This window comes from Hippoglossus stenolepis, chromosome 15 (genome assembly GCF_022539355.2).
Source record: "Hippoglossus stenolepis isolate QCI-W04-F060 chromosome 15, HSTE1.2, whole genome shotgun sequence".
NCBI lineage: Eukaryota > Metazoa > Chordata > Actinopteri > Pleuronectiformes > Pleuronectidae > Hippoglossus > Hippoglossus stenolepis.
The window spans coordinates 4,460,319-4,487,987 of record NC_061497.1 but is presented as its reverse complement, the minus strand read 5'-3'; the positions used below and the strand labels follow the sequence as shown (position 1 = coordinate 4,487,987).

Sequence of the window (27,669 nt, the reverse complement as noted above, 5' to 3'; positions counted from 1 at the left end):
GCAAAGTCAAAAAGACAACAGCTGTCACTGCCAATCAAATTCAGATTCAAATTCAAATGGAAGCATCTGGTTGCCATGGTGACTGATGAGGGAAGTTTTGCCTCTCTCTCTCTCTCTCTCTCTCTCTGGTTTGAGCCATCTCACAGAGAGATGGCTCAAACCAGCCATCTCTCCGTGTCTCTCTCTCTCTCTCTTTCTCTCTCTCTCTCTCTCTCTCCCTTTTCTCTCAGCTGCAGGAGCAGCTGAGAGAAAAGGATGGTCTCGTGAAAAAAGAGACCAGGAAACGACGTAATCGTTTCAGAGCCTACATGGTGTTGGGCCATGGTTTTGTGTGAAACCACACTTCGGCCTACATGTGCCATCAAACCCTGAAGCCGCATGTTCCCCCAGGACTCCGTCTCCCAGGGGCCATTAAAAACCAGAGCAAGGAACTCAATGTCCCAGAGGGCATCAACTTCACACAGAGGGGTGGAAACCCCCCAGGGACACAGGTTTCAACTCCCATTGGTCACTCTGGACCCCATGACCTGTGAGGTCACCGGGCCAATATAAGCCAGGTTCTCCAGCTTCTTGCGCTCGATCTCTCTCTTGCTAAAACCCCTCTAAGGAGAGAAGGCTGTTGAGCCTCTTCTGCCTCTTCCTACGATCCTTCCACAGGAGGGAAGGCTGTGGAGCCTCTTCTCCAGCTCACATCTTCTCTTCCCATCCAACTCTTCGAGAGGAGCACAAAGGTGCAGCTTCCAGCTCATCTCACCAAGGAAACCTCCGCCCTCCAAGCTCTACCAACGTCCTAGCAGCGACTCGATGTCCTGCTGGCAAACTTCAGCAACTGAACTGAACTCAACCGAAACCAGCAAGACGACACAAAACTGCGAACTGCACAGCAACTCTGCTTTTCCTTTCCACGGACTGGTAACACATCTGGGCTTAATAATTATACTAGGCTAAGCAAGACTGTTTATTCGATTCTGTGGTTGATAAGTTATAAGTTTGATTTGTGGTGTTGTGATATTTTGGGTACAAGTTATTGAGAAAGTAATGTTAGTCTGTTATGCTCTTCACAGTCTTTCGTTGCATCCAATCTAGTAACTTCCTCTAATTTGGCACACACACAGACACACGTATAACTCTTCACCTCATTATCTCTACAGGTCGTAAACATTCCAATAGGTGGGGGAAGGGTGTTATCTCTTTGGCCAGCCACCATCTTGAAAGCACGCTGACTCACACAGACACACACACATGTATACACACATACCTATCTTTGTTTAGCAATTAGACCGTTAGTAATTTGTGTTTTTATACTTTATTATATTCATAATAAATGTTTTTCTTTCACAAATGTTTTTCCATTAATGTTGCATGAGTGAATTTCGCCAACCTCTACACTGTCAAGAACCCTATATCTTTCAACTTAGCTAACTATCTATATGGTAATTTTGGTTATAGTTATTAATTTAATTGTTAATCAGAGTTCCAAATTTGTAGTTAGAACCTTTATGAGACTTAATCAATAAATTGGCTATATTTTCACTTCCTTTGAAGGGTGGTGCCCCGAGGTAACTTTAATCAATTAAAGTTATTATTTAATATTAATAATAAAATATTAATATTTAATATCTTTATCTTGATAACCAAATTTATTGAATGCCGAAAGGCACACCATTTTATGGTATCACGTTTGATGCATTATGGCACAACATTAATGGCGTCCCTGGGTGGACAGAGTATAGTTGGCAAAAATTCATAATTATGTAACATTAATTAGTAATTTTTATTTTTAATAATTTTTTTCAACATTAATGGCGTCCCTGGGTGGACAGAGTACAGTTGGAAAAATTCATAATTATGTAACATTAATTGTTTTTCCTCTTCCATTTTTGGCTAACATAAATGGTGCCCCGCATGAGGAGAGTACAGTTGAAAAATTCATAATTATGCAATATTAATTTGTTTTCATTTTCGGCAAACGCCAGAAATAAGTGGAATTTTGAATTTTCAGTCAAGCCAAAGGTTTGAATTCAATTCCACTAGTCTGCCACCGGAGTAGACATTCAACCGTATTTACAAACAAGTGCATTGTGGTGAAATTTAATTTATTCATAAATTAAATGTTTATTAATAATTAATTATTCATAACTACCATTTTAGGTCCTCATAGTGTTACGCTAAAAGATTGCTATCGTTGCTAATAACTCCAGTTGAATATTCGTTGTTGAAATTTTAAGAATTTCTCTTAACATTTGAATATCACATATTCAATGTTAACTGGTCAAGCTGTGAAATTTTCTGTAACTGTTAAGTGCTTTTGAATTAAGACATAGCGTGCCACCGGCCCTATGTAACAGAGCTTGTACCTGGCTGTTACTGCCAAGCATATCAGCCCAAGTTGGATAAGAGAACCTGAGAAAGAGCCACAGCATGCTTCCAGCCCTGTGAATTTATAGAACCTAACTGTTACTGCCCTGCATATCAGTTAGTGATTAAAAGTTTGGTGAACTGTTTAACCCACCATAGTTTTGGTTAGGCTAGTGTACGATCAAACCCACACTACAAGGTGTCTGCCAGTGCAACACCAAAGCCAACCACACTGCTTTTGATTTATAAACTTGTAAATCTAATTTTCAATTTCAGAACCAACAATGGAGAACCCCTGTGTAGAACAATTTGTTTTTTCCATAGCACAGAGCCTGACCCCTGGCTATCCTGAATTCATCAGTAAGTTGAACTTCAGTGAGTGTAATAAAGAAATAGATTCTCTACTTAACGACAGGGGTGATGCACAAACAGCATCAAAGGGTCCATTGTTGAGATGCATGATTCTAAATTTCCACAGGCAAATCAACCTTGCCTGTCAGAGCAAAGCAGCTGTGGAACAGGAGGTAAATGCCCTAAGAGCGCAAAATGCTTTTCTTTTCCAGGAGGTTCAAACTGCTAGTAAGAAAGCCCTGCACTATTTAGAGGACCTGCACTCAGCAGAGTCAGATCTCATTTCACACAAGGAGGAATTGTTAAAACTTAGATTAGAAGGCCCGGCCTCACATCAGTTTTGAACCAATGCGATTCTGGTTATTCCGATTCACACTCCTCCGATAGTGTACGGTTAACTCCTCTTCACTCCCAAGATGGGACAGAATCCCATCCGACCCTAAGTCTTCGGGAAGTAAGTCACCTCCTGATCCTCCACTGACAGGAAGAGGTAACAGCTTCCTAACTTCCCATCTCCCTGACTCTGACACTGACATTGACGACACATGTAGTTTATCTTCAAGAACACATTGTGCCTCATATTCTTCTCATCCACGGATGCATGACACATTTTTCCGTGCACAACTCTCCAAAGGGGGGACTTCAACATTTCAGGATGTTTTAGCACTCTCCCTCAACCAGGAAACCTGGAGCAGGTGATGCGTGGCCGGACCTCACAGTGTCCTCGCTTGATTTGCTTGAGTTTCTAGCTAAAGATATTGAACAATTTGATCCAGACAACTGTGATAACAATATTGATAATTACTTTAGAGAACTAGATCTCAGCTTAAGTGATGTGCCAAATGCAACAGAAAGAGAGAAGGTTAGACTCGTGTTAAAAACCAGCTCTACAGCTGTTCACAAGTTTATTCAGTCACTTCCTTCCAGTGTCACAAGTAACTACACAGAGCTCCGTCAAGCACTAGTCGAGGAATTCTCTTCTACTGCTGACGAGATCACATCCATTGTTACAGCATCCCAAATTAAACATTCACGTCGCGAAAATCCCAAAGATTATTTTCATCGTTGAGGCATGTTTATTTTCAGGAAAGAACGCACCAGGCCTAGAAGAAAATCCCACCTTCAAGTCCATGTTCTTACGAAACTTACATCCATGTATACGCACACATGTTGTACTGATGACACAGCAAGGAAAACCTTCAATGCAGCAGATCAGGAAGATGACACAGGTGGCTTGGGAAACTGTTATCACTTTCAAGGCTACAGTAGGTGCAACCGAGCCCGTCAAAACAAACAGCACGGTGCCAAATTCATCCGCTGCCTCAAAACTTCACCCTCACAACAAAACGAAGGGGGGTGACAACAGGCAGCGTAGGGACACAGAGCGTATCCGCCATGTCCACCCACTTCCCAGAGATAGGCATTCCCACAGTAGAAGCTGTAGGAAGCCATACTCTGAAATTCTGGCTCAAACAACTGACCACTACTCAGAAGATGACGACAGCGTCTCTGAGTACAGTTTAAAATATGGTTATGACCGAGCACACAGTGACAGCGCCTCTGAAGTCCTCCTGGACTCTGGCTCCCCAGAGCGTTACGGCCCTGAGCCACGACACAGGCGATCCAGAGCTCGCTCCTCAAGGCCATAACCAACACAGTTAACCCCTGTACTGACAGTATGTATTAAGTTTCTTGCAGTTAATAGGAAAACTGTTTTGTTAGCAACAGCAGCAAACTCCAAAACCTAAATTCTGATTAAACTTATATACCACTGCCAACTTTGTAAATATGTTTGGATCGACTACTTTCCATTTCATAATAATGAAGTCCATACCACACATGTTAGGACATTAGCATATTCTTACAGAAACAATGATACAGTCATTTGGATTTTGAAAAATTATGACAACCTTCCGCAGGAAAACCTGCTGAAGATTAAAATTGTTAAGTCTAACAGATCAGACTGAGTACTACATTGTGTAGGATCCAAGGAGTGAACAAAACTCTTGGACATTCCAAAAATGACCTTATCATTGTACGTGCCACTCTCTCTGCATCTTATCTTACAATTCACAATGTCTTATTTTTTTTCCTTTTTCTCCCTAACCTAGTGAAGAGCACAGGTTATTCATATTGTACTGTCATTGTAATCTGAATTATTTGTCTAATTTGAATCTTGCTTAGCCAAACTAGATAGTATACACAAATGCCCAGATGTGACAATCCAAATGAACTGACAATTGACTTTTCCAGCTTTGGACTAAACATGTTCAAGTTCGCCCTCAGGAACCCACGTCAGGTGCGATCCTGAGAACGAAGGGGGGATGTTGGGCCATGGTTTTGTGTGAAACCACACTTCGGCCTACATGTGCCATCAAACCCTGAAGCCGCATGTTCCCCCAGGACTCCGTCTCCCAGGGGCCATTAAAAACCAGAGCAAGGAACTCAATGTCCCAGAGGGCATCAACTTCACACAGAGGGGTGGAAACCCCCCCCAGGGACACAGGTTTCAACTCCCATTGGTCACTCTGGACCCCATGACCTGTGAGGTCACCGGCCAATATAAGCCAGGTTCTCCAGCTTCTGCGCTCGACTCTCTCTTGCTAAAACCCCTCTAAGGAGAGAAGGCTGTTGAGCCTCTTCTGCCTCTTCCTACGATCCTTCCACAGGAGGGAAGGCTGTGGAGCCTCTTCTCCAGCTCACATCTTCTCTTCCCATCCAACTCTTCGAGAGGAGCACAAAGGTGCAGCTTCCAGCTCATCTCACCAAGGAAACCTCCTCGCCCTCCAAGCTCTACCAACGTCCTAGCAGCGACTCGATGTCCTGCTGGCAAACTTCAGCAACTGAACTGAACTCAACCGAAACCAGCAAGACGACACAAAACTGCGAACTGCACAGCAACCTGCTTCCCCTTTCCACGGACTGGTAACACATCTGGGCTTAATAATTATACTAGGCTAAGCAAGACTGTTTATTCGATTCTGTGTGAGGTTTATAAGTTTGATTTGTGGTGTTGTGATATTTTGGGTACAAGTTATTGAGAAAGTAATGTTAGTCTGTTATGCTCTTCACAGTCTTTCGTTGCATCCAATCTAGTAACTTCCTCTAATTTGGCACACACACAGACACACGTATAACTCTTCACCTCATTATCTCTACAGGTCGTAAACATTCCAATAGGTGGGGGAAGGGTGTTATCTCTTTGGCCAGCCACCATCTTGAAAGCACGCTGACTCACACAGACACACACACATGTATACACACATACCTATCTTTGTTTAGCAATTAGACCGTTAGTAATTTGTGTTTTTATACTTTATTATATTCATAATAAATGTTTTTCTTTCACAAATGTTTTTCCATTAATGTTGCATGAGTGAATTTCGCCAACCTCTACACTGTCAAGAACCCTATATCTTTCAACTTAGCTAACTATCTATATGGTAATTTTGGTTATAGTTATTAATTTAATTGTTAATCAGAGTTCCAAATTTGTAGTTAGAACCTTTATGAGACTTAATCAATAAATTGGCTATATTTTCACTTCCTTTGAAGGGTGGTGCCCCGAGGTAACTTTAATCAATTAAAGTTATTATTTAATATTAATAATAAAATATTAATATTTAATATTTTTATCTTGATAACCAAATTTATTGAATGCCGAAAGGCACACCATTTTATGGTATCACGTTTGATGCATTATGGCACAACAATGGTCTGCCTGGTCGAGCTCACTGAGTGTCAGGCCAAGTGTGGGAGACTGGAGGCAAGTCTGCACCAGGAGCCACCTCAGCCCGAGACGAGCTGGAGCAGAGAGGTGGAGGTGGAGAAGGAGAACCAGGTTCTGAAGGAGGAGGTCGACCTGCTGAAGGTCGGACAGAGGAGGCTGGAGGATGAGCTGATACACAAGAACCAGCTCATCGTGAGTGCTACTAAGGAAAAAAGAGCTCAAACCAACGCTTACATTGACTGCCTGGCCGTGCTCACGGCTAAAGAAAAGGAGCTGAAGAAGAGTCGGGCAGAGACCCTCGAAGTGAAGCTGCAGCAGACTCAATCTGAGAGACTGAGCTGCAGAGAGGTGGAGGCAGAGACGAGCTGGAGTAGAGAGAAGGAGGTGGACAAGGAGAACGAGGCTCTGAAGGAGCAGGTCAACCTGCTGAAGGTCGGACAGAGGAGGCAGGAGGTGAAGCTGCAGCAGACTCGATCTGAGAGACTGAGCTGCAGAAAGGTGGAGGCAGAGACGAGCTGGAGTAGAGAGGAGGTAGACAAGGAGAACCAGGCTCTGAAGGAGCAGGTCAACCTGCTGAAGGTCGGACAGAGGAGGCTGGAGGTGAAGCTGCAGCAGACTCGATCTTTAAAAAGCTCAGTGAGAGAGAGAACGAGCTGAAGTTTGTTGAGGATGTGGAGGAGAGAGGAGCAGCAGCTGGGGACAGTGAAGGTCTAGAACAAAGACAAACTCCTGAACCAGCAGACAATCATTGTACAAAGAAGAGAGGGATGTGTATATAAAAGTTTGTCCAAAATATTATAATGATGTAAATATTGTAAATATGTTTAATTTTGTAAATAAATATAACAAGTAAGGTAACATCTACCTGTGTATGTCTTTCTGAATATAGATACAGGATTCATGGCTCTGATCAATTAACACAGTGTTGGAGTTAAACACATCAGTGTGAATGGTTTAGTGTGCTACTGTTCACAACAACACAACACAGCAACACAAGACAAACCATGTTTCTTACATTTTTTACAATTGGTTTTATTTATATATTAATTATGACAATGATACAATAATAATAACAAAGATACACCTTTTACACTGATGATGATTTTCTCATATCGTATTTACCAGCCATTTAATACCAACCTTCATTAAAAACAAATTCAATTAAAGCCCTCAAAAAGCCAATTAATTTGCCTGGAAAAAAAAAAAAATAATAATAATAATAATAATAATAATTAAAGTTTCTGTGTGTAAGATTTAGATGTTAGGAATTTATTTGCTGAAATTTAATATAAAAATAAAAACACAAAACATAATTAAAGCCCTCTAAAAGCCAATTCATTTGCCTGAAAAAATTAAATAATAATAATAACAAAATATTATTATAATAATAATAATAATAATGGGCCCGAGCACATGCTTTGGTGAGAATTTGAGCATGGCTAGGCCCTGAAAAAGCCCCAAAAGGGAAATACAAATCCTTCGAAATACAATAGGGCCAAGCATATGGCACCAGTAAAGCCATCATCATCATATATCACAACATCACATATCACAACATCATATATCACAGCCTTCTCAGCAGCTGCCACTGCTCTGAGACAGGTTTGAAGTCCAGCTTCCTTTGTTTTTGGTTGTAGCCTTTGATGCTCAGCCGTCAACAAACAACTCCACTCCTGCATTATCAGCATCAAAGGATTCATGGTCCATGTATGTCCGAGATACAGAACCTCGTGTTTTGATGGCGTGTAATCAAACCTTGATGCCACGCCATGCGCCACGGTCACACCGTGTGACGAAAAATCGATCTTTGAGGTAGTTTTTATCTCCATCTTGTTTAGATGACACTCATCTCAATTTGAAATTGATCTGATGAAAGCCCTGGGACAAGTTCGTCAAAGTAAAAATGTGAAAAATGGCCAAAATGGCCACTAAATGCAAAATGGCGGGCTTCCTGTTGCGTTTTTCAAATTGCACCTCAGACTTTTTTGTTTGTCTGGTCATGATACGCCTGTGTATCAATTTTTGTGAAGATCGGTCAATGTGAACGCGTTCCAGGGGGCGCGGGGGGTTGAGCTGTTGAGCCATTTTGCCATGCCCATTTAAAATTACTCCAGAATACGTACATTTTCACCACTTTCTAATTTTCTGCAAACTTTGGTAACGATTTGAGCATGTTAAAGCCCTCCAAAAGCCAATTCATTTGCCTGAAAAAAAAAAAAAAATCCTTACAATTTCAATAGAGCCTCCCACTGTCTCCTACTGTTCGGTGCTCGGGCCCTAAATAGGTACAAACATGTTAAGTTTTTGTATTCTTCTTTATTGCCTTTATAGCTTGTTGCATGTATTTAGTTTGTCTTGTCATTTTGTCAATGATGTATTTTGAAAAGGATTGTTGGACTCGAACATGTAATAAAGATTAAAGAAATGGTTGCACCCGTTGATTCATTTTATCACAAACTCATCTCAATATAGTAATTGTTGTTATGCATTAGTGTAACGGTTGTGGGATGGTTATATCGAAGGCTATGCCATTCACGTAATAAATTAACTAGTTTAACTTTTGGTTACTGTGGGAAATTGTCAGCTGGGTGCCGCCTTTCTAACTATAATTCATCGAAAACAAACATTATAATATCTTGTTGCTTTTGTACTCATATCTACACCATTCTATAAAATTTCTAATTTTTTAAAGTCATAATGCTGCTATTTAATTTTCTCAGGAGATTATGTCAAAAGCTGTTTAATCCATGTGAAGTTTAGCCTTGTATTGTTCTTAAAACCCTTACCACATCCATTAGTTTACCACACAACATAACCACAGGATCATTTGCTGTTAAACTTGTAAACCCTTTTTGACCACAGGGAGGCACTCAACCTCTATGCCACAGTACAGCAAGCAAACGCCATCATCAATGAAATTTCTATTGTAAAAAAAACCCTTTGAGGTCAACCTTGGAGTCATTATCAGAAGAAATGATAATGATAACTTTCCTGAATGTCTGCAGTCATTTTATGTTGAAACTGTTGTCAGTAATTATAGTAATAATTTCACTTAGATCCTTAAGTATACATGGCTGTGTGGGGCCAATACCACACAATGTGGCTGATCTGTGTACATTATATTCCATCTTAGTGAACATTGGATCTTAAATACTGTGTATTAAATTACATTACATACATAAAATTAGCATCCATTAGGGGACGTTTTTGGGGTTCGGCATCTTGCCCAAGGACACTTCGGCATGGGTTGGGATTCGCATTTTTTGCCAGGAATCCGTGTGCGGAAGTAGCAATCTTTCTTTTTCCATTCCACTATTTGGAAAATACCATCATATCTGAGCATGTCGTAAAAATAATTTCATTTTATTGGAATATCTTTACAAAAAATACAAAGTCGCTTAAGCACAAATCACACAGCCTGTGTAATGTCCAAGAACACACACACAATAAATAGAATATAAAACATCACACAACACAAATTAAAAAAGCCTTGTTCAACATTAGAAAAACAAAAGATCAAAAAAAGTCAAGTGAGTCCAAAAAGAAGGAGGTGAAAGTCAGACAGGTATTTTTACATTTCCAGTAAAAGATCATGAAAAAACAGAGGCACAGGCCCAGGCATGTTTCCACAGTAAAAAAGAAAACACACAGCATTCATATTCAAAGCACAAACCGAAAACACACAACTGAAGACTTCTCAAACACACCAATTACAACAGCTATCAAAGTAAAACCAAAACTGAAATTTAAAATGGAGCAAAAATGTTTAACTTGAAACCCTAAAGGGCTCAAATACATTTAATCTCTTACAAAGAGAGCGCAAAGAGATATACTGACATAGCTGAGTTCTTCTAATTATCAACCTGTTTAAAATCTTGTTTTACCTCCAGCTTATTATACACCGGTAGCTCTGACCTCCTCTGAGGAAAACTCAGATAACCAATAGTCTTTATCATAGTTTCTACTTAATAAGGCTTCTGATTTACTTGTGTCTTTCTTGCATAGGATTCCTGAATAATAAACTACTGTAAGCAGAACTTCAGGTTGTTAAAACCATCCCTACGTCCTTTTGTGTCCCCTTTTGTTAAAAAATAATAGACTTGCGGAGGCACAGGAGACCAAACTGTCCTTTCTGTATTGCTGTGACCTCAGCTGGGATTCCTTCAATGTAGGAGAGAGGGCAACAAATGAGAACACTGAATATGAAAATACTCAACAAGATTAATAAATCAAATCATAAAATGCACACATTGTGTACGTGAGAACAAATCGGTTCCACATCCACACCTTTTAGACTAAAACCTACAGTTCATTATCACACAGTTTGGTATTGCATCTTTCTCTTATAATATGATCAATTATTCAAAGCTTAAAATTCACACGCGAAACACCACAAATACAGACTTTGGTTTGTCAGCTGGGTTTCTCTCTCTCAATAGCTTCCTCTTTCACTAGTGCTTTTTCAGTGTAAAGCCAGACATGACTTGTGCTTAACAGCTATACCACAGACAACAAGCAGCTCTGCACTAAATGTCAAGTAAATATCACCAGCAATAATAGGTTTGATAAAAAAAAAATACCTCCTATCTTTGAGATGTGGGGAGGGTATGTTAACTGATATTTCTATGTGCTGCTTGACATTATTAGTTCATAGACACTCCCAAAATATTGAAAACCCCACAGTCAGAAACCTGCTCAGCTAGTCAAGTTAATATGACTCTGATCTGTTTTTGTTGCACTGATGCTTTAGGGTACTTTTGGGTGTTGTCTTATTCCTGCTCTTTTCCAATGTTACTTGATTTGAGTTGCTGACATTTCTGTGTTGCATTTTTTTTTTAGAATACTTCTATAATTCAAAAGAAAGACATTTCATCTTTCTTATGTATAATCATGAGCATTTTCTCCAGCAGATGAAGTTCTCTACCAACCTACCTGATCTATATAACATTTCAGAGGACCACTTTTAATAAACTATCATGACAACTTTGGCAGTTGGAAGAGAACTCATGTTTTCAGCCATGATATTGCTAAATTTTGCTTTACAAAAGACTAGGAATTAAACACTACAGCTGGCAGTGGCTGATGGTTAATGTGATGGAAACCATCAACCTAATGTGCTTCAAGTATTCACCCACGCCTCGTTACAAAATACTGTAGCTCACTTCTGACCGGCTACTTCTGCAGAAAGCCACCAGATAACATTTGAAGGAGTGTTTCACAGTGCTGACATTAAATGAAAACTGAAATGGTTGACATCCAACTTATCAAAATAAAGTAAAACCAACATAAAATGTCAATGTAAAATTATGTAGACAAACCTTTTTTTTGTTTGAAAAGATAAAATCCTTGAAAGTTATTCTTTAAAGACCATGTAAGGACATTTTCTGATCATGTGCTGTAGCCAGGACTCTGAGCCCCACCTGGTGTCAACATACATCAAAGGTACTCTTAGTTAGGTGATGTTCAGCTGCAAGTCCAGCAACAAACACCCCACCATTAATCCTTGTATCATCACTGCAACCATGAAAACATAGGCCTTGTCAACCCATCCCTTAATGTTGCTCGAATGCAGAGCTCACAGCTCAGTGTCACCAAAGTGTCATAGCAGTCACTCAGTATACATAAAGGAATTTCCAGCCTCACTGCAACCAGCATGCTGACGCGTCTGTCAGCTTCCGCCCAGCAGCAGAAATACAAGTATCATGTTTTCCACCTCACTCCACGGGGCCGCTGCTGCTGCTGGCCTTGACACCGGCTCTGCTAATTTGCAGCCAGGGCAGTTTGGCACAGTTCTTAAAGAGCTGCTCGATGGCAATGTGCCGCACATGCAGCTCTGACGCCAGCGAGTCTTTCTGTTGCACGGCCACAGTCAGCTCCTCGAAGACCTCTGTGGGGAGACAGAGAGGCAGAAAATGGGATTCAGCATTTTCCTTCTCACATAAGGTCAACTTATACACAGCCAAACAAATGGTACGAACTGGAGACACACATAAGAGAAACAAACATGACAAAGAAAAATCAATACTAGTGATTACTGAAGGAGCAGAGGGCAAAGACAACACGACAGGAACAGAGCGCTCATACACAAAAAAGAAAAAAATAAATCTGACAGCTTTACTCAAGGTCTAATTTATACAAGGTTATGGTCATGGAAAAACTACCAGTATAACAAGTACAATCTTGGGCTTGTCTGGCCCACACTAAATTATGTTTAATGAGAAACAACCTCCCCATATGTTCTGACTAAAGTAATAAAAATATGTGAGACTGACATCTCCTGAAGGCTGAATAAGAATGTTGCAGACCAGGCACCCAGTAGACACTGATCTGATGTCTCTCTTGATACTGGCCAGAATGACCATTTGACTCATCTGATCACTCACACTGAAAGACTCAAATGACTGGGACGTCGTGTGCCAACCCTCTCAGAACGACATTCCATGATGGAAATAGTACATGAGCTACCCAGGACCTTAGTGAGATAAAAATAAAACTTCTGTTGATAAAATAAAATGTTTCTAGCATAGCTGTTGTATGTTGTTGTATAGGGCAGCACCTATCAATTATTCTTTTATCGTTTAATCTAACAATTGCTTTTTCGTTTAATCGACCAACATAACAATACATTTTTTTCAATTAATCTAACGATTATTTTTATTACTCGATTAATATAATTTTTTTTAATTTAGAACTTTTTTCATTTATATTTATTTAATCATCTTCTCTTAAATACAAATATGACGATAACAAAGTATGCACTGCAAGTCCTTATTCCACAACAAAAAATAGCCCAGTCAGAACGGCTATTCTGCCTTTTACAGTCCCATACAAATCTCTCCAAAATAAAATTTGTTCCATTAAAGTAGAATGAATATATCAATCTACATTAAGCAGTCAAACAAACAAACAAACAAAAATGAAAACCAAAGTAAAATTCAAGTTACTTTCTGGAGGAATATCAACACTGTGTAAATTCAAGTTTAGCAGTCTATCAAAAAATCTTCTTAGGGTAAAATTAGTGCAATTTCGCTGAAACTTTGAACTGAAGTTACACTGAACTTTTTAACAGGAACAGGAATTTCTTCTTTTCCTTAATATATAACTACATTACACATATAAACAATCTAAACAAATATTAAGAACTCAACAGCTTTAACTTTTATCTTTCTTCCCACTTTCTCTCAGTGAGAGAAGTAAACTCTACCGTCAGCTGCCAGGATTTTCTACCGTAAAGACGTGAAAAGCAGCACAGGTTAAAATAAGACTACTGTAAATGTGATAAAAGTTGCGCAGGTTAAAAATAGAAACGCTCCGTCAAAATCTAAAATTAGATCTGAGTCCGTATAGAATGGCGTCTGGGTCCAGCTCCAGACCGCGGTACGCATATTGGTGACCTACGCTTTAGATGATCATGGGCGATTTGTTCTGCTTCAGCTTGCTCTTCAGATGGATCCATGCTTGATCAGGCGCAGCCGCCTTCCCTACGACGCGTCGACTAACGTTGCGCAAATCACGTATATACCTAATAGATGATGTCGATTACGTTTTTCCAGCCCTAGTAGCAAACAATGGGCTTGCCTGATGAATAATAGAGTCAGCAGGCAGGTAGGGTGTGCATGAGCAAGCAGAGTGCACGATTCAACACAGCTGATCACATGGAAGGACATAATGTGTTGACCAGAAGACTTCCAGTGTGAATTTGTCCCTGCATTATGGAGTCTGATGTTCTGAATCTGTGAGCTCACACTCAGACTGTGTGCGGTGAGTCAAAACACTCTTCACTAATGCAGCTTTCATTTGGAGATTTAATAGAGATGAGACTTACAGAACACGGCAATTACATTTTTTTTAATTGAGAATATTGATATTTGAACGTGTTGGACTCGTTAAGACTGTGTGATGAATGCCAGTATACTTCACTTACTTTGAATCTGCATCAGTAGCTGGGAATTCAGCTGATGGAGCTCGTCTACACTCATTTTGATCACTAGAAGAAGGGGAGAAAAAAATGTATTTGTATGAGAGGTAAAAAAAATGATTTCTATGAGAGGTAAAGACTGTATAGTGACGATTTAGCCACAAGTTACTTTATTATTGTTACTTTATATTTTAAGCAATGTCAAGAAATGTGTTATTACACGGAGGAGCTGCAAGAGCATTTCAAGCTGTTTACGAGCAGAACAGCATCATCACAGACTGGCACTGACTCTAACCAGCTATTAACAAAGCAATAGGAAACCTGATGATTACATAATCATCAAACATCTAAAATGATTTACTCATGTATATGTGCAGGTTTAAGATATTCAGAGCAGTGAGCGCTGTTGGTTTATGACGAGCTAAAGTAGATTTACACACAAATTAATGCAAACTGCATACCTGTGAGATGCCTGTCATCTTTTATTTTGAAAGCAAAGAATTTACAAGTATAGTTTGGAAGGCTCTCTCACATTCCTGCAGGATCTGTAGTCCTAAGCAGCTTTAGTAGTGATGAGACATGAGACAGCCAAGGACATATCTCAAGGTTATAGGAAAATTTGCTTCTCTCTGGAGATACCACAAAAGGAAGATAAAGGATAGACCAGGTAAAATGTATCTCCTGGTGTTGTGTAACTGTTTTGTCTGCTGCCTTTTAATGAGCAACTGCTCTCAGGCTTTAGAAATCTCAGGAGAGATCAGACAGAGTATTTATCCATTTCTGTGCTTGTATTGTGCATACCAGGGATTTTCAATTAAAATTCAGAGAGGTTCAGATAGAGAAAATTTGCTCAAGCAAAGGTCCAGAACATCATAATGTTCAACTACTGTTATGATCCAGGGTCAATATATACAATATATATTGAAATATTAGGGGCATGTTAAAAGTTTGTGAATAGTTTGTAATGTGTTTAAAGTTTCCTTTTTTCTTAACTAATTTTCACTTAACAGTCTCAACCCATCTTAACAACCAAACAGCTTTAGCACCTGCTTTAGTTTCTTCCTATATCCAACCACTGGTTTCTGTCCGTCTTCACTGTCCCTATCAAGCGAAAAGACAATTCATCTTAAATGTGCTCACGTTCAGCTCTGCGCGGGCCCTGGTGGCCCCCTCCTGATGGCGGGTTGCGCCCATGCTGGCCTCTCCTGCCGTCGCTGGTCCAAACCTTAGGTTGTGACTCCTGTAGGAGCCCAAGCTCCTCCACTGTGTGGCACTCCAACATCCCCATGGTGTAATCAGGCAGCCCCGTTGCTTTGCCCATGTCCCAGCAAGGCGTGTAGCGGGGGACCTGGGCATCTGACTGTGGCAGCAGCTTACAGTCACTCTGCTGGCTGTAACAAAGAAGCTTGGTCCCTCGTCTGCTGAGGCCGTTGGAGGAGACAGAGTCTTTGTTCTGGGCGTACTGGATGATGCGGTTCAGTTTCTGGCTGAGGGCCAGCTTCATGCCCTCGTAGGCACTTCGGGAGACCTTGGAACGTGACAGCTTCTGGTTGGCGATGAGATGACATTTCTCAAAGCAGTCTCTGTGGCCACGCAGGGACTTTGAATGTAACAAGGTGGCAGAGCAGACACCTGCATTCACACAGACAAAAAGCAGTACGTCAATATTGTCAAAGGCATAAGAGCAAACATACAGTGGACACAAAGATCCAGGATTCCTAATCCACATAAAAGTACCTAAAATAGATGACAGAAAATTAAGCAGTGATCTCAACAGCTGACCAATTGATCTTGCCACAGCAAATAAATGTAAATTAGAATGAAAGCTCAATAAAACTGGCAGATTGACTTATCGCAATCTCTCTGTGAAAGCTGCTTAGTGTGGAGTGGATTAGCCAGTAGTGTTGAGACAGTGGGTGGATAATACATCATCCCAGTCTCAACACAAACACATAAATCATATTTTTACTGAGCAACAAGGGGAGAAGGTGCACAGAGTTGTCTCTGTTCACATTTATTTCAATTACAATCATTTCTAACTAACCTGTACAACTCAAACAACATAATATATAATTAACACAGTTTGTAAAAAAGTGTCCACTTTGTCTTTTGTTTATCTACTGTAAGCACAGACACAGGGTACAAGTATTCCCAATTCAACAGAGGATGAACCTTGGTCCCAAAAACAAAACAACCCTTCTCATTTAAAATGGGAAACTGAAAAAGCATCTTCAGTACTTGGGCTGATGTTATATAATTATGATGACATTCCTTGGAAGTCGAGAGGCTTCCTGGATCCAGTCAAAACTGGTCACACTGTTACCAATTTAGCCTGGACAGACAAAATGAACACAGAGCAAGTGGACCAAAATTAAAACAAGCTAAAGTGGGTCAGAGCTTGATAAACAAAAGGGAAACTGAAGGTGAAAAGAGGATGAGAGTAAAAAGTGTGTATGACAGACAGCCAATGGGACTGAAGTGAGAGTGTGCTGAACAGGGGTTTAGGTTTCACAGCAGACATTTCTCATCAGACGGACGTACATGTTGGAACCTGAGGTGAGGAGATTAGTCACCGCTGTTCATCTAGATATAAGAGCTCACTTAGGTAGGTTTACCTCAAACGCCTCTTTCAGCACATTACAAGAAGACAACATGGTCTGGTCCTAACGTCACCCACCCAACACCACCTGACCACAGTACATACACAAAGCCTAACAATTAGTGTGGTCTACAGGATATACTTAAGCTTACCGACACACATACACACCACACAAAGTGGAGTTCTGCTGATTTCTTTGAAGGGCTGTAACAGCTGATTTGACAAACTGTGGCCGACAGGTCCTGAAAAATACAGGAAACACACAAATGCTAGACTATTTTCTTTGTTGCAGTTTCAAAGATTCAACAATCGGTTAAAGTGTAAACAGTAATTTACTGGGGAAAAAATGATGATTATTATAGACTTAATTTCTGACAAAATATTAATAAAATCGAAACATAATTCTGAATGTAAATGCTGCATTAATAGGACAAGAGGAAAGGAAAGTTTAACCATTAATCGGTAAAGATTTTCTGTTTCTGCTGTGTACCGCAGCTCTCTCTTCTTTACTGTGCAGGAAGTATATTAAAACACTGGCTTTACTCCTGCAAGCATCACTAAAACAAAATTGCTCATGGGAGAGTTAAAGAGTTATTTCCTTTATCTAATTGGGGGTGTTAGAAAAGAGGATGCTGTATGTTGATTGTAAAGCCTGTTCGTGCAAACTCATTATTTTTAGCTAAATAATAAAAATTGCCTTGGCATGTCATGTCTGTTCTCAGTTCAACTTTGCTGTACGACTTCTGTGTGTGCATACTGCCTAATGAATAGCCAATGAAATGCCTTACTAGTAGCTGCAGGAGCTTCCTGCTTATCAAACAGTCGTTTTATAATCCGATCAGTCTCCGTCTTTAGACCACCACAAAAAACACACTGGCTACCACTTGCCTAGCAGGAAAATCATTGGCCCACAACCAGGGCAGTGCACCGCCAGCCAAAGACCTCACTCACAGCTAAGCAGCTTAGCACTACTGCCTTTCATGGCTGCACACATACGTAAGTGCAGGCACACACACCATTCACTGGTGGTGAATCCACATTGTTCAGCAGTCTCAACGAGAGACATTGAGCACAGCAACGCTGACAACCAGTGAGCGTGTTCTCTCCTGCCCTTTCTAAGGAGGGAGACTAGGAGTAGGATCCTGCCATTCAGTGATACAACTTACAAAGACACAGGATAGACACAAGTGGAGGTCTGACAGAAACATTTTTAATATATTCCTGAGAGTCAAACCAGAGAAAAGTAGCCTGAATGAACTGAAACAAGAAATAATACTCCTGATGCTATGTTCAAACTATGCTTCTAAAAATCTGAAATCTAACCAGGATCAGTAAAATCTCTTATTTGAGGTGAAATTAAATATTTTAAAGGTGTGGAACAGCCAACAAAAAAGTTTTAGTCCCAAGGGAAATCTGAGAATTCAGGCTCAGAAATCTTCAGAACTAGAGGAGCAACATAACTCAGAGACACATTCATGACTTTTAGGTTGGATAATTATTTATGGTAACACAATACAGAGAACTCTCCCAATAGGACGCCATACAAATCCACAGGGTGAGACAAGACATCTCTCTGTTCCAACTAGTCCTGCTCTCTATTTAGTGGTCACAGTTTTCCAGGTTTTACTCAAACATCCTCTTTGCCAACTTGGTTTTGCCATCACGGAAAAAGCTCTGCCTAAAGTTTAAAATTTGATTTATGTACCAGATCATAATACACACACTGCTGTGCTTTACTATAAAGTGTGGTGAACAAAGTAACATGCTTTTATCATCCCTTGTGCGGCTATCTGCAGACTTGTGGTTTTGCTCTGAACAGCATGCGAGTGTCAGGACTGTTTGTTGCACACTTTTGAGCTGACAGTTGAGAAATGGTACCAGTGTCAAGTGGGACAGAGGTCATCGCTGGTAAGGTGTCCAACAGATCAGCATGATAAAGCTTAGAGCAATATGTTGTTGGCAGCTGCACGGGCCAAGTTGGACACTAACATAAAGCTCACATGATCAACTCAGCAAGAAGTGAATTCAAAACCAGCTGTTGAACTCCGCAGACCCTCCACAACCTTCAGATTAGCTGCCTTTTTATAGAGTTGAAAAGTACAACACACCAGTCACTATCTGCTACAGCCTGGAAGAATTACACTATTCAGTTTTCCTTTGTTAAAGTAAAAGAACCTGACGGCACTGGCACAGTAGAGACACAGCCAACACAGATTAAAAACTCCTGAGATTCATTTAGTAAATTCTCACATCTGTAACGTCGATGGACCCATGCAGTTGCAGGCAATTCTGAAACATGTTTAGAATAATAAAAGGAGGAATGAGCAACTGGATCAGAAAAAGAGAATCGTACACCACACACAGGAGAAAAATACTGTCAAAAAAAGGCAACGATCTTTGATAGCCATGTAGAGTCTGCTTGTTATATAAATATCATTCTCTAATTTGCTTTCTCTAAATCATTCCAAAAAGAATAACAAGTCAGTCATTTTATAATGACAGACAGCATAGGATAACTACTGTGTTTGTTCTTAATTATTGTGAAAAACATAATGAATAATTCTAATTACAATGATAATAATCTTTTATGGAGTTCAAGCATAACTACCCAGCCATTTATGAATAACTCTGTTGTGAACAAAAACAATTTATTCTGCAATTTAGAACTGACAAATATACAGTATGTGCTTGTTTTAGTGCGCTTACTTTGAAAATAATTGATATTCTGCAAAGCATTTCATGAGCTTGAGTGTTTGGACAAAATACTATTTTATAAATACAGCTATGTTATCATTCCTTTTCCAGGTAGAACAACGTTATTTTAACATTATTGAAAGCAAACATTCATGTATAAGTCACACTTTTCTTCCCTGGTGTATCCTCCAGGGCAGGTATGTGTGGTATGGTAAACTGAACTGTAACAGAGATATACTCCTCTCCTCTGCAGTGGCTGGTGTCTGACATTACCACCCTGCATGTCACTCTGGTAAGAAAACTAGTGGCTAACATTGGCCAGATATCACATTCAGTTGTTCAGACTGTGTAGTTGAGTTAGTGTAGAACTTTACAAAACTGTAGTGAAAAAGTAAATTATTTTAAGGCTGAATACAATAATGAATAAACTCCATGAGGCTACTTATTTATATATACTGGGCTAATGACGACTGACAACTGTGAAAAAGAGGCTGTTCAAGTTGCACATAAAAAGCAGGGGGGGTTCAGCAGTGTGGACCATACAGTAGGTACAGAAAATCTCAGGGATTTGACTGTGTTCAATTGAACAGCTACCGAGCCTTCCACACGCAGCAGCATGATTGGGCCTCTCTATACATCCCAGGGTGGAGAGTTCACTCACAATGAATGAGCTGTTTACAATAGTATCTGTAGAGCAACCACAATCAGCTGCAACTGCATCATTCCAGTCTCTGGCTGTAGGAACTTTCTGTTTTTTTCCCTCCAAACACAGCTGAGTACATCATCAAGCCTCAGCAAATATTCAGTCTGCATTACGTAACAGATAAAGGAGGTTTTACTGAACCGTGCCGCTCAGCACACGTCTTGTCTGACAAGGAGACGGCCAAAAGACCAATGGAGGAACGTGTGAGAGGCTAAAGGTCACAGTACTTTCTCACTATAGCTCCACATCACTTATTTGTTTAACAAAGCACAACTCATCACATCCAATGAGGCCAGCTCACTAACAGTTACAGTCCTGATATTAAATTATTCTTCACTGAGTAGCAACATCCAAACATTTAAGTCTGATGAAATTAGACACTTAATATTGATAAATAATAAAATAAAATGTTGGTGCTTTGAATACTTCAAAGAGACCAGGACCTAAACCTAACTGTACCAGCTAGTTTACTATATGTTTCTGTAAACACACTGACTTCATTGGTGTTTTGACTGACATGAGTATATATAGATAATAACCTAATTTTAAGGGGGGGGGTCAAGAATTCCTTAATAAGACTTTTGCACATCAGGTGTAGTATGTGTGACCAACTCTAATTTGAATCATATATCCAACAAAAGAAAGTATAGAGCATATAAATGTGCATATACACACATTTTTGTTAGTGATACAATTTCTGGACTCCCAAGCCTTGTTTGGAAAGGAGGTCAAGTTCTCTTAGCTACTTTACAGACTTATCTGTAGTTGTGGGACTGCAGTAGCCCTCTTGTTATCTGCTGAACTGTTTTGACGCTCAAGGCTGTATAACCAGCACAAAGCTCAGATGGTGTGGGAAGAAAAAGAAACGAAAAGCAAGCTCTGAATGTGAGAAATCCCCTGTTAGGCAGATGTTGAGCAATATATAAACAGGCACATTTCTACAGTATTTAGTGCTTTGTGAAGAAACCAGCACATACACAGGCCAAAGCCGTTTCCTCAGGAAACAACCACTTGGAAGGACAACAAAGGCTGCACATCCTGAATGTTTATCCGGTTTCAAAAAGCCTTCTCTTCTACTTCTGTTGGTACTGTGGGCTGAAACTACAACTCTGCACACAGTCAACATGTATATCTGGCTCCAAGCACATGCATAAGTATAATCTATGATATATGAAGGATATTTTATATTATTAGTGGAGCTTGTTGGTGTTTCAGTTGAGATATGTACAATAACTGCCTAACTCTACACAGTGTGCGTAAGCAGTCAACACAAAAATGGACAAGTTAGAACATCCCCACTTCATGTAGACCTACAAACAGAGGTTCGAAAAAAGAAAGACACTTTAAAGAGGCACTCCACTAATTCAAAATATGAACTATAGTTTACTCGTCATGATTATTACCTAAAAACTTTTGTTGAATTATCACACCTCGTCCTGGCATTAAAATTTGTTTTGGGGGATCAGATTGCAGTCTTATAGAGCAATAGAGCTACATATAAGTAAAGGCATGAATTCCCCCAAGATGCATTGAGGACAGATGGTGACTCAATCTACCAAAGTACATTTGTGGTCAGGGACACACTGTGATAACACTGAACACAAGTGTCAATGCAAATGCATTGTCAATCCACCAGACCTCCTGTTATTCAGGACACCTGTGGGTGCAGCGAAGATGAGCCCAACCGAAAAGCAAGAAAACACAACAACAAAGCTTCGCAAATGGCAACCATCTTCTTCTATTCTCTTTCTTTATGTCTGCTGTTTTGTGGAGCTGCACAAACAAGATGAAGATGTAATATGAGCAGGGCAGAATGATCAATGTGGAAACTGGAGAAACATTAATACCAGGTATGAATGTAATCAATTGAAAATCACATCTAGATACAATCTGGATATGAAACATGTGTTAATGCCAGGTGTAAAATGAGTCTATGAAGCAAGATTTGGACAAACACCCTGATGTCATGAGGGTTGAGCTAAGGTTGCGTTTGCAGGTGTGCAGACTGGAAGAGTGGAGTTTGAAAGAAGACTGCAATTAGTGGTGAGCTAGTCAAATAAAAGCAACTATCGAGTTGCATTCGACTATAGCAACTTGATAACCTTGAGCTTGTTCCACACTCTAGATTAAAAACAGGCTAATTCAGCCATGTGTCTAAAACAGTAGAGAACCATTTTAATGCAAAGGCATACAAGGTCACACATGAAAATTCAGAATCAGTGATGACAGTTTTAACCTATTTACTTGATAATTTAGTTTAAATTCAAATCATGCAGACAGAAATAAAGATAAAGGGCCATTATGCAAGACGCAGCCATAATATGTGCATTGCAATATATTCTCCTTGTTTAAAAAACAAGAAGCAATTCTACCACAATTGCATCTGATAAATATTCAAAACCAGCATAGCGCAAAGGCCATGAATATTCAGTGGCAGGAGTTTACCTTTGAGAGAGCATGACATGGTTTAGAACAGAAAGACACTGGGAGGTTATGTGTGTCTGTGTTGTGTGCAACAGGAGATCATCCTTCCACTTTATATTTGTTGTATTCTGCCTGTGTGGTGATTGGACTGCTTCTCTCTTCTCATTTAATGGAGGATGGCAAAGATTGAATGAGTGTTGCAGCAATAAAGTCTGCATGAGCAGTCAGCCGCCACACGGCTTGGCCCGAGGTTCATCAAGCCTAATGTAGGCACATGCAGCTTAGCAGGCTCCCCTCCCACAAATGAAACGCTCAGCCGCATCAGCTACACATGCTCGTCTGCGACCACCCCCGCACCCTCTTTTCCCCCCCCAGACCCCACAGTTACATAACCTCCACTTTATTGCCACATAGGATATGTCAACCCCGAGAAGCACATGACTCTACTGATGCAGTATGAAGGCTTGTCTGAGAAAAGCTTTGGGAACACTTACGTAAATGCCCAACGAGCTGATTGTGTCCTACCTGAACATAGCATCATGGCTGAAGCATTAAATGGAGCAACCGCCGCCTTTGTGGCATGTCAATATTTTCCTCAAAAGTTTGACTGAATATATAAATACAATACTAGGAAGATATAGCAAAGGGAAAATTATACATGGACCCAGAAAACTGTATGTGCAGCATCCGGCTGCTGGGGGAAGCAATGTGTAAACAAGTCAAACTAAGTCGTACTACATGATACATTATTATACAGATCAATGCTTTACTGAGGCTGTTAGTTTTTAATGAGCAGGATGAGGGTATATTTAGGTTTCTTATATACTCTATGTACAACTCAGCAAACCAAGGCTGCAGCTTTCTAACATTTACATGATAGTTTTTCAGCTGAATAAGGATTAATGAGCCTGCATGCACTTACGTATACAACTTATTAGTAAGCACTGTTCTAACAATGCTTGTCTGACTGAGAGTAGGGCTCAAAACTCTTAACAAAGTTGTAAAAAAATATCCACCCACTCAGTTCCTTTAAACCATTATAGAATAAGACCTGAGTTTTCATGCACGTGCTTTTATTTCCTGCTGTCAACCGAACGAGATACTCCTCTTGGAGATCTCACACAATCATACACCAATAACATATGCACACTCACAGAAAATAGCCTTTATATCTATGAGACAAGTGGTGAATAAGAGGCATATCCAGCCCCTTCTGATTTCCCATTCTTCTTCAAATAGGCCACCCATTAATTAAGAGATGAAAAACTTCAAACACACGCTCTTGAGTTGGAGTGGAACATCAAACAGTCGAATCACAGTGGCCTGCTGCAGCGAGGGCTTTGGTCCGACAGGCCCATTACCCCTGCACATACATGTTTTACGTTGGTACAGGAGAGGATAAAAGATGTGTTTGCAGGCAGCAGTCGATTGAGACATCCACACTTCTGAACGGCTCCTGGGCTCTGTTACAGCTCCCAGTGAGAGCGCACATTTGCCATGATGGGAAGTGATGATCAAAAAGAAATGGATGTTTTTGCAGATGTGATTTACTCTGTGATCCAGATACCAGTACTGATCTATCCACTGAATATTGCTTCAATGTGAAGGTAATGAACTGCTGGGGGTGAAGACAGATATTAACTCTGAATCCCAACAGACAGACATCAGTGAATATGTGGAATGTGTGTGTGTGTGTGCATATTCAGGAGTTAAAAGCATGGCACGTTCATACAGTAGTTAAAAAGAGCAAGTTTTTTTCCTCCTCACCACTTTTATCTTCACTCAAGTGAGCAAACGAACAACATGTACCCCAGACGCTGTTTCATACCTTCAATGCTGAGTTCAAAGCAGACATGGCAGAAAGATAAGGTCCCCGTCTCTGTCTCTATCTTGCAGACGCTGCAGATATTGTCATCGTTCAGATCGATGTTCACAAACTGCTGCTCTTCATCCATGGTGCTTCAGGGGAAAAAACAACCAATGAAAAAGAGAACACAGCTAAATAACATGAGCATACACAACCACCAAGATCTGCTTTGCTAATTAGGTCATACTTTCAAATACACTTATTAAAAATGCAGCTTTGGTGGTGCCAGTTGGGGGTAGGGGTTCATACTGTCTTTGGTACATAAAACAGTAAATGAGACATGGCAGTGTCCCATCTTTAGAGATTTATTTAAATTTTTGACATTTTCTCCTTAACTGGAGGGAGAGACAGAGAAGAGGCAGACAGGAAACAAGGTGGGAGAGAGGTCCCTGGCTCAAATTAAGATTTGGATGTTGTGGGTATCAATTGTGACCATTCAGTTGTCAGTGTCCTCTCTATGTTTTCAGTCAGTGATGTTATGGATACATTACCCCATGAGCAGCTAAATGCAGATTGAACAGGATAGACTGCTTCTGATCATTGTGGCAACAAGCCTATCAAGATTTTAAACAAGATCTGACATCATCTGAGTTTATAAGCAATAATTGAAAAATCTGCAGTCATATCTTAAAACAGTTAGAATATATTTCAAGACTGGACTCACATTTAAAATTGGTGTATGAATTGTGTAAAATGACATGAACACGCAGAAGGGATTCACATTTAAAATGTCCATATTGTCATGCTGCCTCAACAACACATCAGCAGTTAAACCCTGAGTATCCCAGTGCATTACATTTTATGACAAATTTCGTACTCATCGTCGTTCTCTGTATCATTCAATTAGATGAACATCCTTACAGTCAAGAAGAAACTGTCATCTTGCGTTATTCTTTCATAAAAGTCTTCAAGCTTCCAAACCACCTTACTTCTTCTCACTAATTTAAAACTAGTCACTACAGTACACGATCCAGTAACTACATGACCTTAGATTTCCCCTATGTTCACACTAATGTTTGCAGAACTGGGTTCAGGTATTCGGCCCCTTTTAAATGGAATGAGCTGCAAAATTACAACTGCAGTCTTACTTAAATCCCTTGGTGATTTTAAATCTTTGTTATCTGATATTTTCCATGATTATTGTAATTAGTTCCCTATTGTGTTGCTTTTTTTTTTATTAACTCTTTGATTTTTTGCATTTATTTGCTCATTTTGAATGTCTGCGGGTCTCTTTTGAAAATGAGATTGAAAATCCCAATGAGACGGCCTGATTAGATGACGATTTAAAAAAACAGCTGTAGGAAAAGCATTTGATCAACTGTTTAACATCCACACCTGACAGAGACTGCTCAGATGTAGCTTCCCCCAGTAAACACTTATATTAGTGTCAGTATGACAATGTCCAGTCTGAATCATTCATCTTTTTCTATCACGAATCAGAATATGCAACACTGCATCTACAATGCTGTCAATTGCATTTGTGAAACTAGGTATCCTAAGGCCTCACTGTTTCCATCGGAAATTTAAGGTCGACAATTTCTGTCCTCCAACTTTAAGAGGTCAAAGTTAGTTGAAGAAGAAAAAAGGGTTTTTAAGTGCAACTAGGTTTCACAAACATAACACCTTGACACGCTCCGCTGTGGCACCGACAACAAAGGAAGGTTTCCTACTGCTCATGTTTTTGAGAACATGAAACCACAACAATGGAGGGAGTTCTTTAACTGTACGTAACTGGGTGTTATTATCTAAGAGATCAGAGTAAAGACACTATGACACGGGGCTGGGTATACTATCAACAACTAGACGGTGGCTCAGGGGAATAACCAGTGATAATGAACACAGGGTGGAAAACGTCCCTCTGTTGGATTCACAAGTGTAGTTAACCTTCGCCACTGCGTATATTTCTCATTGTCCGCAGTTCAAATGCCTTCAGGCCTGTTGAATGCTGCTTCGCCTGTGAGCACTTTGAAGTACACCTACATCCATATACTTAATGCTAACTAACGAGTTCGCGTGCAGCCTTTAATATAGAAACTACTCAACTGTATTCCGGTCAACAAACGCCTGCTAACAAGAAGTTAAGCTAGCAGGAGAGTGGCATCCTCCTCCGACTGCTCTGGCGGATTCGTGACCGTTATTTGACGCCGATAAACCCCGAGGTGTGTAACAGGAGGACGGCGCAACACCATGTTTGAGGACAGCACTTCTGACGGAGCTCACCTTTGTGGTGGAGAGTTCCGTGGAACAGCTTCTCGTTCAGCGCGGACTCCTCGGGTCTCCTTCGCCTCGGTGGGCGCACACACAGCTCACAGCGCTGCGCGTCCCCGTGAGTCCGGAGAGAAGCTACAGGAGGCTGTGAGCCGCTCAGCCGACTGAACCACTGCCGCATCTGAGGGGTGCGCACAACCAGCCGCGGTCCAAATGTTCAACACCCCGCCCCCAATCAGACACAGAAAACAGTACAAGTTATTTATTATATTTAAATACACTAAATTATTTCGTTTTAATTAGTTAATTTCGTTAAACAATCCGCTTGTGATGTTAGTAGCCGCGTGACCACCCCTACATTAAACCGAAGTAAGTCCTCCTGGCGTCATCAAAACATTTCCACATCAGAAGCAAAGGGAAGTTAATTGGGTTTAACTAAATTAATTTATAGCTACACAACAAGCAGCGGTAACAGTTTGTCTTTGGTTTACATAACACATGAAGCCACCGGCTGTCATTGTTGTACTTGGAACCACACGTGGGGGATTCCCGGGAAAGCCCGAGAGGAACCGCCATTAATGGGTTTAGGAGAAATAGAGGAAATCAACATTCAAAGTAAGTTCTCTTCTTTGTCTCTCCAATATATAACTGAGCTCATTTTAGGATCGTTGTGAGATTTGCTCATACTTCTTAGATTAAGCTCCTGAGAAATAGCCGTGGTCTTGTCTTATTTAAGATCATACAATGCTCCCTTGTCTGTCTCCCTCCACTCATCTTTATTTGTGTCAACTGATTAGATTCTTTAGATAAATGATCC

General features: G+C 40.3%; 1 protein-coding gene across 1 annotated transcript; it reads right to left on the bottom strand.

The window, feature by feature from the left end:
* Window positions 1–9,786: 9,786 nt before the first annotated feature.
* On the bottom strand, window positions 9,787–26,992 carry c15h21orf91 (chromosome 15 C21orf91 homolog). Its single transcript, XM_035178500.2, has 5 exons — window positions 26,865–26,992; window positions 24,606–24,736; window positions 15,498–15,989; window positions 14,364–14,426; window positions 9,787–12,326 (listed from the first exon to the last, which is right to left on the bottom strand). Exons 2-5 carry the CDS (start codon window positions 24,730–24,732, stop codon window positions 12,154–12,156), a joined length of 855 nt encoding a protein of 284 aa, XP_035034391.1. The 5' UTR covers window positions 24,733–24,736; window positions 26,865–26,992; the 3' UTR covers window positions 9,787–12,153.
* Between the last annotated feature and the right edge of the window lie 677 nt (window positions 26,993–27,669).